The sequence below is a fragment of the Leptidea sinapis genome, chromosome Z, assembly GCF_905404315.1.
Source record: "Leptidea sinapis chromosome Z, ilLepSina1.1, whole genome shotgun sequence".
NCBI classification, from domain to species: Eukaryota; Metazoa; Arthropoda; class Insecta; order Lepidoptera; family Pieridae; genus Leptidea; species Leptidea sinapis.
Genome location: NC_066312.1, coordinates 15,763,981 through 15,781,075, shown reverse-complemented (window position 1 = coordinate 15,781,075; position 17,095 = coordinate 15,763,981). Strand labels below are relative to the sequence as shown.

The window sequence follows — 17,095 nt, the reverse complement described above, 5'->3', positions numbered from 1 at the left end:
TAAATTATAATTCACTTGTACTTACACATATGATTCACTTATAATAATTATAATAAATTTATATATCACATAATTCATTTTTAACAATATAGAAGACACAGTATCTGGGTCACCGCGACAGTCGTGTAATTGCAGATTCAGCGTTACATGCCTTGGAAGTGGAACGACACAACCAATAAGTTCATAGTATTATGTTCCGAGAATGATTCTATATCAATGATTTGAAAAATTATGTCATTAATTAATGATTTTGTGTTAATTTTGAGCTTTTGGGTTTCATGTGAAGAACAGCTCATCCAGTGTTAGTGTGTGTATAGATATTAATTTATAATAACTTAGATAAAGGATAAGAAATTATCTTGCATTAAACCAATGATATTGTGACCATTGTCTGATTCCTGCTCAGATAAACACGTAAAAGCAATCTAAGCGATATCAATATAATATATGAGCTATTATTATTACATTGAAACGTACACTCACTTTTTTCATTTAAATTCACTCTTTTTTCTTTTTTTTTTCCAATCAAAGAATTAACAAACTTTCGCCCTACCTGGTGCTGAAAGATTCTGACTGCGTTGGCTCTCTGGAAATATCTGATAAATCACAAGATTCGTAAAATCCTTTGGTGAAACCCTTCGCGCATATGAAGACTCCATATCATATGGACAAGGAAACAGTACGAATGCAGATTTGTTTCTATTCTTCTTTACTTATCCTAAATGTTCGTCGTAGAAAAAGTAGGCATAAATATAGTAAAACTGCATATAAATATAAAACTGAATCTAATATAAGTATAGATAAAAATTTACCTGTATAACTTTATAAGTACAGTCATCATCGTCAAATATAATTTTCATCATAACAATTCACATAAGTCGGTTGTAGAAAAGAGTGGGAGGTCTCTGAAAATCGTTGACACAGGCGAATGCAAATAAAAAAATAAAATTGTTGTAATTGACAGGGAGATACGATTCGCAGAGGTCGAGATTTCAGATCGTTCGCATCAGCAATTATAATAACTTTATCAATTAAAGTTACTGTGAAATTTTCATATTAATTACATAATATGATTGAATCATTTGAGTGTTTGCTTTCTCGCGATAAAGTTAAAACATGATGAACATTAATGATATAAATTTCAGACCATAACAAACAGTAGACGTATTAAGCTGTTATAAGCCTTTTTATAGGTGAATTTGGAATCACATAAACATAGAAAGATGGAACTGTAGTACTGTTCTATGGTTATGCATTGTATTAATTTATTGAACTTTAAGACTAATATGTTGTACACACCTGTAATAATCCTCCTTGCAGTAAATGTTGCCGTCACGAGAGAAGCATGTTACTTCAGAGTCGAGTGTCAAGCGACACTCACAGCATCGAAGGCAAGCGGCGTGCCATTGTCTATCAACAGCCAGAAGGTAGTACCTGCATAGAAAACAGTTACAGAAAATAGAAGAAGTAACTTCTTAAGCACTTTCGAGATTTTAAACTAGGTGAATCGAAAGAGGGACACGAAAAATTAACATTACATGTATAGGAAAGCCCGGGAGAGAATTATATAGAATTTAGGTGGAATCATTGACTTACAATTTAGTAGCCTATAGACAAATAAAGCTTGAGAGAGAAATATTTTTTTTTACGGAGAAACAGCAGGAAAGAAAAGTTAAGCGAATCTATTGTGACTGCTACTACTCTTAGTTTAAGCTCCTTAGTATTTTAAATTATTGGACTGTGAGGTCGTCTATACGCTATTATATTCTAAGTCTATTCCACCTAATGTGTTCCTTCGTCATCGCTTTATGTGGTGTTTTATTGCCCCCAAACCCTTTAATGGATCAAGTGATCACAGACATTCTCTTTTGGAACAACAAAGGACTTCCATAAGCGGTACCTACCTTACTATGTACACTATAAATTTGAAATTAAATTATATTGAAAAAAAAAAAGCAAGACAATTTCGTAATATTACAAAATTTTCAAAGTTTTATTATATTAAGATTATAATAAGTTTCAGTACGATCTTACAATATAATATGCAATCGTAAAATTTCACTCCCAATGAACCCTCCTTTTTAATAGCGAACTGAGAGAACTGCGGATAGGAGATATAGTCCACGTGCAATATTTCATGGTAATTTCAAGTGTTTAGAATTCATTCAGGGTTGAGTGTGCTTATGTATCCGCAGCTTATAAATTTGTATACTCTAATATATATAATAAAGTAATCCCGTAAAATATCGGATCTATTGTTAGTTTCTGCAACGGTCTAAAACCACGTTTTCGTATTCCGGTGACAATGTGACACCCTAAAAGCATCCCAAACTATTATAGACGGTATCATTTCTGAGTTCCACCGTGTGACCTAAGCGTTAGGATTAAAATTTGCAAGCTCACCTGTCCTGTATCTTTCCACCGCACCCCGCGCACTCGTCTGGAGTTGTCGGTGACCCCTCCGAGCTCTCTCGTTCCTTCAACATTGTTTCGGCTCCTGTTTCAACTTCGAACTTCGTCTCTATACCTCAAATAACAAGGCTCAAATCACCTTGCGGCACACCCTCTTCGCATTTCTTTGTCACAGACATGGTGTTTTTGCTCTATAGATTTAGAGCTGGATTCCTCAAGGAAACCTGTTGGAGACGGTGATATATTTTTTATTATTTTATTGGTAGCTATAATCCAAATTATATTTTATTACAATATAAATAGATATAAGAGAAACCTTAATTATATCACAAACCAACTTTCAATCAAGGTATAGTCATTGGAATTGTAAAATAGAAGCTCTGCATACAAACGCTACTTATTTGCATTTTATTCTTTGCATATCATTTTATTCTCCATGGTTGGGCACAGATCAGCATTCGTATACAATGGACCTTCTAAAGGATTCGCTGCGACTGCCGGGGTTTTATTGGAAGAGACAATGGTCGCTGGAGTTTTAGTTTTATTTTAAGTACTTCAACCTGAGGCAGAGTTTATTGTATATAGGTTTAAAAATAAAAGTATTCTCTCGTAGATGGACTTGGTAAGTATTTACTACGCTTCCCTTATTGTATTCATAATATATCTGTCTGGAATGAAATAGTTAAGATGCCAATATAGCTTTTTGATAATATTTAAAACTAAGTTTGACAGTAAATTAGCTGCATAAAATCCGTATGTAAGAAAAATGCCTAGTGTAAATGACGCGTATAATTTGTAAATACCACAAGAACGTGTTAGAATTGAAAAATGTTTTATGACTCTTTCGTGGAGCGGAAACGTTTCAAACAACAATAGAACAATTAATATTTCTTGCAAGAATTACGCGAAGTAAATGTTCAATCAGCCAGATGAAACGCGTAAACAATTTCGAACTGCAGAGCTATAAATGAACATTTAGCGTTCCCTGGAAAGCTACTATTAAGATAATATTATTTCGGAAATTGCTCCGTTTAATCAAATTGTTCATTCAACTTTATTGAAAATACAGCTAAAGCATATTGAAAGTTAAAGTAGTTTCAGATTCGTTCAATGTAGACAGGAGTTTTTATCATGTAGATAAATTTAAAAATGACTAGCTTTAACCCGGGACTTTGTCCGCTTAGAATAGTTGATACCTTTGTTCAGCACTTTATATTTTTTACTTTGCAATAAAACACATTCAATCTGGCAGCTGTGGTTAATATATTCTTATAAACTACGTTTTTATTTTGTTTATTAATTAATTTTTTATCAAGTGCCTACATACAAAGTTTCATGGTGTCATCATTGATAATGACGAATTTTCACCCCCTATTTGAACCTCTCCAAACCTCTTATTCATGCTAAAATCTGTACTTACTAAATTTCATCAAAACTCATTAACAAAACAAATTTACATTCATATTTATAATATAAGTACGGATTATTTTGTGTCTATATATCTAACTATCATCTAATATATAAAATTCTCATGTCGCGGTGTTTGTAGTTAAACTCCTTCGAAACGGCTTGACCGATTCTCATGAAATTTTGAGTTGAGCATATTGGGTAGGTCTGAGAATCGGACAACATCTATTTTTCATCCCCCTAAATGTTAAGGGTGGTTTTCACGCCAAATTTTTTTTTAAGTTATTTGACATTTTTTTAAATTTGTTTGATTATGAGTCAGCATTAAAAAATACATACAACTTAAAATTTTCACCCATCTACGATCAACAGTTTTGTATCGCGATTTTAATATCGGCAATACAACGTGTGCTGGGTCAGCTAGTTTACAATATAAGAATTGCCATCCATATATTGCTGTCATTTTAATAAAAGTCGGCGGTAGAATTTTTAAATTAAAAGCAAAAATACTTAAATTAATAATTAATACAATTCTTCTCTTTCACAATTAATTACAGATATCATGTATGATAATTGAAGGATAGTGCGCACTAATCCCAACCTTTCAGTCTATAGAGCGTGAAGCCTTCTACTTAATTGTATAATATACGTCGAGATATAATCAGTGGTTTATCTTTAAAACGGTAGCTGCACAGTATTTTTATTTAAATATAATAAGTATGTTTGATAAAACTACAAATGTACGAGAAACTGCTTTCTAATGCTCCTTAGAAGATTACATCATATCTTAATATAAAATGATATTCTATAATCATCTTATAAACTGCTTTTATACCTATTTTACCAGTGGGAGGCTCCTTTGCACAGGATGCCGGCTAGATTATAGGTACCAAAACGGCGTCTATTTCTACCGTGAAGCAGTAATGTGTAAGCATTACTGTGTTTCAGTCTGAAGGGCGCCGTAGCTAGTGAAATTACTGGGCAAATGAGACTTAACATCTTATGTCTCAAGGTGACGAGCAAATGGACGTCCATTTGCGCTCGTCTCGTCCCTTATTTTCATAAAAAAAATATTACGAGATTTATCACGGATATTTTGTTACTTTATGGGAATAACTATCCGTAGCATTAAATATAGGAAACATCAAAACTATAATAACATTTTGTTACTAAAATTTCCAACTTTTATCTAATCGAAACATACGGTCCTAAAATGCGTTATCAACCATTTGCGTTTATTAAGCGCTGACTGTAAATAGTTTTACGATGGTTGTTATTCTGATATCGGAATTTTAAGAGCTAAGGTTTAAATTTAAGTGCCCTTAACTCATAACGGTTACAATTCTTTTGTTCATATTTCAAAAGCAAATCAAATAATTATATACATATAAATATAATATCTATTGAGTTAGTTTAAAGTAACTTTCAATTTCGATTCCATTAAGAAGCATTGAGATTCTGAGAAGTTCAAATGCTATTCTAGGAAGATTCAGTATCGGTAGGAATATTAATATTTACAGGGAACAATTGCTTGCTCTTGAAACACTTTCTATATAAAATTTATTTACTGGTGAATGAATTAAGATCCTCGAATACTGCTGTAAAATATATTCCCAGTAATTGAAGAGGATAGCATAGAAGCGTACGGATCAGCAGATGTCAAGTAATTACGCACACGAGAGCAAGGACATGTCGTTTTGTACTAAGTACATTTAGGTTGGCAGTACGTTTTGTTGAATATGTTTAAGTTATTGTAACCTATGGTCCCAGAAAATGTTGAAAACAAATGTATTACAACATTCAAAAGAATTGTTAAAAAACATTTATGTGGTAAAAGCTACTATTACCATCATAGTAATACCATAGATTGGCAATGGAGCGACCGCCCTCAGGCTATCAAATAATTACCTAATATGTACGAAATTACACTTTGCAACCATATTTTGATGAAAAAAAAGCCCGTTGAGTTTCATGAGCCCGTTCTTCTTCTAAATAGAACGGGCGCTGATGCATATTTTATCGAATTGGTGGTAGTTTTTGACTTTCAATAAGAGATATAATATTTTGAATAATGAAGAATTTGAAAAACTTATAAATTTTCAAATACCACACTGATCATAATTGTTTTGTTTTAATTACCTAATTAATCTTAACCTTGAAAGATTTTATCAACTCTATGTAACCTAATCAGGCCAGGCTAATTTTGATTAATAATACCAAAAAACTATTTAAACACAAAACAATTCACGCGTTTATTAACACAAGTTTTATAACACATTTCTATTTGTTAAACATATGAATACTAGACCTCATTATAAGATAACCTACCAGTCCGCTCCAATTACTATATACAACAGTCCATTGGTTGAATAGTAGTAGCATACATGAAAAGTTATATAATCTTTTGAAATTCCATCGTTCCTTCAATTTTACGTGTCATAGTTGGAGAGACAAGTATAAAATATTGGAGTACGCAATTTGCAACTGCAATGCGTTTGACTCGGACGTGAGAGGGTTGAATCGGTACACCCCTAAGCAGGCTACCAGACTCCCCAACCAAGCCACACCCTTCGAAATACGAGACTAAGCATTTGTTGCCAAGAAAACTCACCCATTGTGAAGGGTACTATTTTCATCTTCTATTGCAGATTCTTGGGAAGAATTTATTCGTGCTATATTTATGTACATCCAGCTATCAGCACATGTCAATGTTATCAATGTCATCTTTTAAATCGTACGGTTTTTAGGGCAGAATTACAATCAGTGAGGACTACTATTATTATTAAGTGGGTTTTAGGATTTTGATAGGTATTAATTATTACTTTTTCATAATGAAAATAGGTTTGTACGAAGTTAATTCTACCTGTCAGGCTTAAGTTTAAAATTTTGCGTTAATTATGAATGGTTTGGCTCAGTAGTTGCCTAACCAGGACTTCTAACCTAGATTCACACAAGTTTCAGGTAACGCGAGTCAGAGTCCAACTCCACTAAATACTTATTGACGTGAAACATCTAATGGCAGGCTAGAGCATCTGTTGACGTGGCCACACGCTTTTAATCAATTGAGCCATCAAAATTTTAAATATATTCTTGTAATGTGTGAAATTTAATACAAAGAGCCAAAAACTATTTATTTATTATTTAATTTGTTGCTTTTCGTTATTGGCAGAAATTTTGTTTTATAATTTTGACACAGTTTTACACAAAGTACCTTGTCTCAAACTAGGCATAGCATGTGCTTAAGTATATTTATAATAAACATCCATAACTCAAAAACAAATATCCATACTCATCATACAGATGTTTACACCTACCGCAATTCGAAACCGAGACCTGAAAAAATGAGTGAAACTCATTCTCAATAAAGGAATGTTGTTGATTATTATCAAAGCTATTAGTGATAAGAAAGCATATATTCCAAGAAATATGAGACGTAAACACATCCATTCATTCTTTTGTACTATTTTTAATCACATTTGTCGGAATAAATATTTTTGTTACAAGAAATAGATAAATCAATATCACGAGTAATAATATTGAGTATCATTTTCAATTTGTTTGTTATTCTTTGAAGTACCTACTCAAAGTTAAAAAACTCGAAAGCAATGATCGCAATTTCAAAAGACTTAAAAAAAGAGAAGGTTCTGAATTCAAAGTCCCGCAAAAAATATATTTTTTTAAACGTTAAATGAAGATTGTTCCAATTCAAATGCTTTTTTTGAAGTAGTTTTACTTTTGAACAATATTTAGCAAGAAATTCAACAATTACTCTTTAATATGATTAAATATAGATTATATAGAAATAGAAACTTTGAAAGTTATAATTAAATAGAATAATATTTACATAAAGTAAGGTGATCTATATTTATACTTATATTATATATTTTATTTCAGTCACCACGATCCTATGGTAGTTTTGAATATGATTATATAAAGAATAAAAAAGAGAATGAATTTGTAATTCCTGAGGTTCTTGAAATGAATCTAGAAAATTCAACAGTATTCAAGTAGAAACTTTGCCAAGGCGAGGTAAATACTACGAATTAAAGCTATTTTCTATTATATATTTTTTAATTAAGCACGTACCAGCGGTTTTTCTTTTCATCTCACTTGCACATTATTACATCGCTTATCTTCTCATTATCCGCAGTTTACTGTTACAGCAACTAGTGCGGTAATTATTGTTGTAAGTTATTCACATTGTGTTATTTTTGGAGTAAGTTATAGGTATGTCGATGAAAAATTATTAATTTCTCGTAATATCAATTTTGACAGAGGTTTTATGCCTTATTCATAGAAATTCGTATGTAAAAGTAAAAATTGTAAGACCTTCTTCTCAATTTTTGATTTTATTATATTCATAATAAATTAGGTTATAAATTCGAATAACAGTATATTTATTATAGAGCTATTTTTGATATAAGCTGTATTCCTCGCTATTGCTGTAAAGACCATTTTCCTTAAACTTATACTACCTTTTTCACTGCGAGGTTGTTTATCATATATTTTTTTCATCCATGTGTGTGGAAAAATGTCGTTTGAAAGACGTTTGTGCATTTAAACTATTTAATAACCTACAATTATGCTGGCTATTACCTGATACAACAAGTATTTAATGTAGCAATTTTTATGTTTATCTTGGCACCAACTTCAGTGTTGTAGAGATTTTTTTAAATTCCATGTTACATTGCTTCAAAGTAAGCGTTTTTCAATCTTTTTATTATTTGGCGACTCCATTACAGTTTGAAATAGTCTGGCGACTTCCTTGTCAGTCAGATAAAAAATTTAAAATCAAATTTTAGGAGACTTCCACAATGATTTTATGCAAAAAGTGGCGACGTGTTTTTGATGAAAAGAAAACAAGCTCTACATTAGTACCATTCGCCACTTCATAGCCGTGTGAGCTGACATTCTCTTCAATGGTGGACATCCAAAATAAAAGAGAAATAGACTTTAATTAGAAAACGGTTTGAATTTCAAAAATATTTAATAATTTAAAACATTTCAAAAATAGTACCATTGACAATTTATTGAACATTAAACAAGAGCATTTTTCTCACAAAACTTATGTTTTTTTGTAGCCTGCATTACCTACCTTTTTCTTTTTATCCGGACCCCCCAAGTAAGGTTTCAAGACCCTGTGGGGTTTGCGACCCACACATTGAAAAATACTCTTTGAAAGTATATAGTATGTATGTTTGTGTTTGTATGTTTTTTAAGAATATTTTGCCAAGTGTGCTCTACTACTGCCGAATTTACATCAGCTCACATATTATTAAACTCTAAGCTGCGTACCTTAAAAAAAAACATAAGTACGTTTCACCTTTAAGGCGCTTGTATCGCTTCCAACAATGAACGGGAAGCGAGTAGGGTCAGTAAGTAGAAAATCCCGAAAGCGAGCGGCAAGAAGCGAGTGTTTAGTTCCGATAGTTTTGTAGATGGGCTCTAGCAAGTATACGAGCACGACGGACGATTACTGGCGTTATTCGTAGTAATATACAGAACGACCGCTGGGATTTCTCGACGAGTGCTTCTGACTGCCATGATAGCATCCCTTAGTGAGTTTTATCTTTAATAGGTCTTGTCGATGCGACAAATTAGTGGAGCGCTCCGCCAATGTTAACACACAGCGATCAACACTATGTCTTATATAATTATATATTTTTATTTCACCCACAGGAGATCTACATTTGTCATATAAAAAAAGCTTCGGTGGCACAATAGAGAGAACCGTTAACTTTTACCAGAGTGCCCGCGGTTCAATCATTGCCCCACAAGTACTAATAGCTACAATTTTTGTTTTATGGGATTTCTGGTGTTAAAAGAGACTATAGGCTGCGGTGCCTCTTAAGTACACCCATTTTTCCTCTTCTTCCATAAAAAATATTGTTGAAATTTCTTACAAAAGAAAATAGTTAATAGTTTGGTAGCTGTCTCGTTGGCTGTGTGACTAGTCCCGAAAGAGATTATATTAAATAGCGTTAGGGAAATTGTATCGATTACAGAATCGTAGAGATAATTAGTATTTATAGATATCAACTAAATATCTTTATCTTTGTCTTATTACTGCCGCTTAGGAATGTGATGTTGAAAATATGAATACTCTCTGTTACATGTAGACAATCCGTATAGCCTAGTGGTTAAAGACCCTGCACACTGTGCTAGAGATTCCAGTAGGTGCAAACCTTTATAATATTATGATGAATGATATGTATTTATGTATTTTTAAGTATTTATATCGTAATAAAATATTGTCCTGCACCCATAGAACAGCATATGCCTAGTAGGAGGTAAGAAAATTTGTATAAAAAATGTCAATATTATATCATTTTATTTTATTTATTATTACATACCCCAGTTAAAACTTTCAATGTACCACAAAATAAAGAGACGGTTCTCAATATCTTAGTACATTCTTTTAATATATCTAATATATAAAATTCTCATGTCGCGGTGTTAGTTAAACTCCTTCGAAACGGCTTGACCGATTCTCATGAAATTTGAAGTGCATATTGGGTAGGTCTGAGAATCAGACAACATGTATTTTTCATCCCCCTAACAGTTAAGGGTCGTCCACGCCAAATTTGTTTTTTTAATTATTTAACATATTTTTTTAAATTTGTTTGATTATGAGTCAGCATTAAAAAATACATACAACTTCAAATTTTCACCCATCTACGATCAACAGTTAGCTTTGTATCGCGATTTTAATATCGGCAGTACAACGTTTGCTGGGTCAGCTAGTAATTTATAAATTAATAATATCTGGATTGGTTCCATTTTTTACGTATCTTGCAACTGACAATGATTTTTCTGAATCAAGATAAGTAAACGACTATAGGCAACATTTTTTTAATGATTATACAACTACAATGAAATCATTGAACTGATGAACTTAAAAGGTAAGCATCAGAATTGCATGCAAAATACGTTTATTTATGCACTCTGGCAATAAATATTCTAATCTAATATATAAAATTCTCGTGTCGCGGTGTTTGTAGTTAAACTCCTCCGAAACGGCTTTTCCGAACCGATTCTCATGAAATTTTGTGTACATATTGGGTAGGTCTGAAATTCGGACAACATCTATTTTTCATCCCCCTAAATGTTAAGGGTAGCCCATCTCAATTTTTTTTTAATTGTTAGACAAATTATTTATTTTTTTATTTTTTATGACACAACTTTAAAAAATACATACAAAATCAATTTTCATCCGTCTACGATAAACACCTATTTTTCTATCGCGATTTTTATATTATTCTGTTACATCCCCAGATCCGCAATAGGGTTGCGAGAAGGCATTGGATTTTTTTATTGATTACTTTATATGGTAATACAATGTTTGCTGGGTCAGCTAGTAGTAATATAAAAAAACTCAGTTACTCTAATTGTCTCATTAGTCATTAAGGTTGGGTTGCAACAACTAACTATAGCAATAACAAACATGTTAATAAAAATAATAATGACTTTGCACCATTTGACAATTTTAAGGTGACGTTATAACTTTAACTGTTAATCGTGACCGACCAATTTTCTCCGGTTAAATCTATTGTTAATATTAAATAGCTAAATAGCGACCTGTCAAAATTTTCAAATAAATATTCGCTATTGACTTCATATTTAATTTTTTAACTATAACTTTCACTATACCAAGGAATACGATGGTGCAACACAGTCACACACACAATATTTAAATAAAAGAATAAAAGAATATTTTTACCTGCCTTGGTTAATTTATTTTTAAACAGAAAATTAGAAAAAAAAACATTTAAATCAAGCACTAAGTTAAATAATCATTAAAACTAGTTTATATAAATACATTAAATATACATAGATCCTAAAGTAAGAAAATTTGTAATTTTTATATCCTGGTTGGAACCTTCTTAACATATAACTACAAAATGTAGAAAATAATAACGTTGTTATTTTGAGCTTCTTTGTTTTGAGAATTAGCTTATGTCGATTTATTTATTTTTTCAAAAATAGGTTCTTTTATTTTTCTGTTCAATGGCTACGGTGAAACGAATTACTTAAACTTATCTTTGTATTCGTTGCAACTTCTTTTACACCCTAACTTTATCTTAAGCTTATTCGAATTTTTTTTTAAAAAATTAAATTCCGGTCGAGCAGAGATATTCCAATTAAAATCAGACGGGTACGTTGGATTCGTTTCATCTAGCATAGTTAAAATGATATTCTCAACTGTTTTAAGTATTACCTCATTGTTTTTGGCTTAAAGCGGGCAACATTCTTATGTTCACAGATATGAATTCAGTTAAATGACATTTTATTGTAGTTAACATAGGGTTTCGGTTCGGATAGATACTTTAAGCATTCTGTGTTTCTGCTATTTTATATTTGAAATAATTCTTTCATCATATATCTCTACTCTGCTTTTAGACATTTGAGACATGTTCTCAAAGTATTTTCTTTGATTATCGCGAGTGTTACACATTTAAATAAAATACTTTTAAAGGATTAAAACGCGTGTAATTGTAACGGTTCTACATTAGATGTTTGCGTAAAAAGTTACATTTTTATTTTAGTTAACCCGACCCTTTCCAGATCTCTTTTTCAGGGGGACTGCAGATGAAGTTTTTATTTTATTTAAATATGTTTGACTTATTACAATTATATTTTTAAAGACCTCCGCTGTTTTCAATATTTGGGCAGTAGGAATGCAGAAGAATTTCTTTATATATATTTTCATATATATATATATATATATATATATATGTATAGAACGTCATTAAAGACACGGGATAGTGTAAGTTTTGACATACCTACTGAAAGATTGAAAAATATTAGAAAGTTGAAACATATTACGTTATTAAAATATGTACCTACCCACAATATTTTTTTTATATAACGCACCGTTATATACTTTCTATTTAGCAATGTGAAGCAAGAATTAGAATGTCAGATAAATAAGATATGTTCTCCAGAAGAGTAGGATAAAGATTCATCAGAAAATATAAAAAACGTATCCTGTAGATGAAGCCTCTCAGGTTGTGAGAGTTGAACAAAGCATACAATATTTTATAGTGATACGTCACTCGAACGGTTAGCTCAATTGGTTAGAGCACCGACACGTAACGCGCGCCGGAGGTCGTGGGTTCCAGTCCCGCATTAGGTACTCATAATTTTTTTTTAATTTTATTAGTGTATTAATCCTAGAAGTGAGGGTTATATAGGAAGTTAGAAACATTACAAATTGTTTAGAATACCTGGGGTGTACAGGCAATGTATGAAATATTGTAATATGTATGAAATTCCTAGCAATACATGAATAGAAAATACCTGCTGATTTAGTCAATCAGCAATGTACAAAGTAAAATTATTTTAATATTTATTGATTCGTATCGTGTCGAGCTATGTTGATTTTGATATATAATATATATTATAATATAGCTATTTTTGAAATATGAATAGACATTAAAGACGAAAAGTTGTCAAAATATAATGGATGGATGAAAATTTGAAGTTGTATGTATTTTTTAATGCTGACTCATAATCAAACAATATAAAATACACTCAAAATTTCACGAGAATCGGTCAAGCCGTTTCGGAGGAGTTCAAAGATTAACACCATGACACGAGAATTTTATATATTAGATATATAATAAACCTAAAATAAGTAAAAAAAAAGTTAATTTTATCTCATGCCGGAAATAGGAAATGGAGAATTAAACCCTTTTAACAGAACATTCTATAAAAGCCACAAATATATTAAATCTACGGATCAAACCCACTTAGGTACTATTCGCAAATAATCTGTGGAGAAATTATATCCCTCAGTTATAGGAAATGTTTTTTCATTTGTTAAAAAAATACAGTAACAATAAAAACCTTGTTTTTTGTTTTACATATTCTGAAGAGTTATTGCCAAGTTCTACCTTTGCCTCTTTCAAATCGAGTAATTACCTACCAAAGATGAAGGAAACCCAATATACATTCCCCATCGCTATGGGACCACCTACAAAACTAGCTTCCAAAGTCAAAAATATTTGTGTGTAAGTTATTTATTTAGCGTTTTGCTCCAATACTATAGCTGATTTTCATATAATCATAGGTAAGTGTTTATTTATGTAAGTTTGACTTTGACTTTAACGATGCCTATTACTTGCATGCAAGTACATATCTACAGGCAAAAAGTTGGCAAAGTTTCATCACAATCGGCAAGGCATTAATTTCATTAACGTCAACAATGATGATTAAAGTCACAAGAGTTTACAGTTAACAGAAATGTAACCTCATCCAATATATACTATACTCGTGGTATACACTAATCTAAAATTATTTCAATATTAATCCTATCTCAGTGGGTATACATGCTTAAAAATATACACATGTTTAAAATAATAAACACAAAACTTTATGTTTTGTTTACGCTATGACTGACATGAATGCAGAAGCATTACGCACAAACACACCGTACTACTACGTTCTACACTCTACCTTTACCAGCAACGTAGTTTTATAATATCGTAATTCATTTACCTCCGAATTCGAAGCGCGAAGTGGCAACGTCGCGACGTAGCTCGCTTGGCACTAAAATTCTCTTAAACAGTTACAATACGCATTCAACTGTTCGAAATTTGAACACGGCACTGCTTAGGCCCGCCGGACATCTGAGGAGGCAAAACGATGCTGCGAAGCAACCACGCCTCATTCTCTGAGCAAACCAATCATAGCACACCCCGCCAACAGCGTTACCCTGCGCACTAACGTTTATCTCTCTCTATCTTAGGACAATCTAGAAGCACTGATAGAGATAAAATAGTTTTCAAAGCTAGAAGCTTCTATAGAATACTGTGTTTAAAATGTAGAATAAGGACGACAGTGCTTCAATCTGGTCTGCAAATGTGTAACATAAGTCAATTGAGTAAAGTTCATTTCCGATTTTTCGAAAGTTCGGCAGTGTTGGATGAATTTTCTGTAAGATGACAGTAGGAGCAAAATTTTGAGCAAATATTTTCCCGTGCGGTTGAGCATCGATTATGCTTAAATGGAAAATCACTTCCGCAGTGTTTAAATATTATTTAGAGGCTTCTATGACTTATATATTTATACTTTGTATATTACAAGGTGTTATTCTAATATATGTATTAGAATTTCAAAACCATAATAATTGAAACACATTAATTTTACAATTACAACGCAGTATAAGGATAAAAAATGAACGTTATATTATTTTTGCTAAATTAATTGCGATATTAATTCTAACTGCATTCATGATCATTACAATTTATAATACATTACTTATACGTACTTACATTACTTACATATAGGATACATAGGAATTTATATTTTGGTTTTATTCGTTTGTTATTTATTACAATATATACGTTAAGCAAGTACCTATAATAATCCCCAAGTAGGTATATAACCTGATAAAACAAAACTTCTACTAACTTCACTTTTCGAATAAAAAATATATTTGAATGAAATCACTACCCATTTACCAGTGGGAGGCTCCTTTGCACAGGATGCCGGCTAGATTATGGGTACCACAACGGCGCCTATTTCTGCCGTGAAGCAGTAATGTGTAAGCATTACTCAGAGATCAGACCGAAACACAGTGTTTCGGTCTGAAGGGCGCCGTAGCTGGTGAAATTACTGGGCAAATGAGACTTAACATCTTATGTCTCAAGGTGACGAGCGCAATTGTAGTGCCACTCACAATTTTTGAGTATTTCAAGAATCTTGAGCGGCATTGCATTGTCATTACAATTTACTGTAATTGTAATTGTTACGCCCTGCCCATTGGCAGGGCGTATCAATTACCATCAGCTGAACGTCCTGCTCATCTCGTTCCTTATTATCATTAAAAAAAACCCTACGAGAATTAATTGAATATTCCTACCACACGCTATATACCTCCTCAAATAACAGAACATACATGCTGAAGTGTAAAAGTGTACGTAGTAGCACAATAATTACGAAAGCCTTTTACGAAATTATTATAATGTCCTCTCTTTTTTCGTTTTCATAAGTATTGAAAAGTAAACTAAAAGAACCTTTGACCAGTTCGTAAAACGTTACTTTAAAAAATTATACCTAAGTACCTATAAACCACTCACGGATATTAACTTTGCGATTGTAATCATAAGATATTCCTACCACTCGATATATAATTGATGAACAGAATACAGATACAAACGTGGAGACATAACCCTAGCAGAGATACACTCGTAGCCTTAGGCATGTACCAAAGAGCACATTCAAATAGATTGAACTAATAATGACAAGGCATCAAGAAGGAATTTTCATATATAACATAGTTATAGGGCTGTATAGCTTTTTTTGATAAACAAAACTAAACTTAAAAAACTAAACTAACCAGTTAGTGCAGATGCTCAAGAAGCTGGCAACGTCAGATATGTGTATAACAGATTTTAAGTTACCTGTCAAAATATAAAGTTAAGGGGCTTGCATAAATAATAGATAAAAATAAAATAAATAAAAATATTTATTTTCTTAAAAAATGATTTAAATATTAATTGTGCCCGTGTATTTTTGCGAAAGCGTAACAGATCGCGTATTTTAGTAAACATTTTATTTTTAAAGAAACGTTTATATGGATGATAAAATATTAATTCAGTTCCAATCTATGAATATTAAAGACATTTTTTTTTATGGAATAGGAGGACAAACGAGCGTAGGGGTCACCTGTTGTTAAGTGATCACCGCCGCCCACACTCTCTTGCAACGCCAGAGGAATCACAGGAGCGTAGGAGGTCTTTAAGGAAGGTGTACGCACTACTCTTTGGAAATATTTGACGAAACGCTTTGAGAGAAATAAGTATACAAAATGAATACGATTGATTTTCATTTATTTAACGGTGAAGATTTGCCTTTGAGTAAAACTTTTAATAATTTATACCTTAGCTTCGACAAGTTTTTAATGATAAGTTACAAAACAGCAGCAAGCTGTAATTAAGTTGAGTAACTTGATGCAGGATAGTTCCTGTTGGATACTCAACTAGTGTTGAGTTTATGAAATTTGAGAGAATTTCGTCTAGCTTCATGTTTGGACTATCGTAGTTGAACATCGAAACATACTTTTAATTAGATCTGATCAAAAATAATAGATTTTTTATTCACATGGAGGCATAATTATTGAAGTACCTTTTTGTAATATGTAATTTAAGCTATTTACCATAGTACATTTGGTATATTTTACCTATTATTTCTATTAGGTATCAGTACCTATATGTCATTTCTACAGATAGCTCTTGTAGAAGGGGACTTGACTCACTAATAACATAGTTAT

At 31.9% G+C, this 17,095-nt stretch overlaps 1 protein-coding gene across 1 annotated transcript in view; it reads right to left on the bottom strand.

Moving 5' to 3' along the window:
- The window catches only part of LOC126978795 (LIM/homeobox protein Lhx9-like), a 41,867-nt gene extending 27,425 nt beyond the window's left edge, over positions 1-14,442 (bottom strand). The window contains exons 1-3 of the mRNA XM_050827871.1: positions 14,320-14,442; positions 2,404-2,636; positions 1,300-1,434 (exon numbers count right to left, since the gene is read on the bottom strand). Of these exons, the coding sequence (XP_050683828.1) occupies positions 1,300-1,434; positions 2,404-2,486 (218 nt within the window). The 5' untranslated portion in view covers positions 2,487-2,636; positions 14,320-14,442. The remainder of the gene's footprint in view (positions 1-1,299; positions 1,435-2,403; positions 2,637-14,319) is intronic.
- Between the last annotated feature and the right edge of the window lie 2,653 nt (positions 14,443-17,095).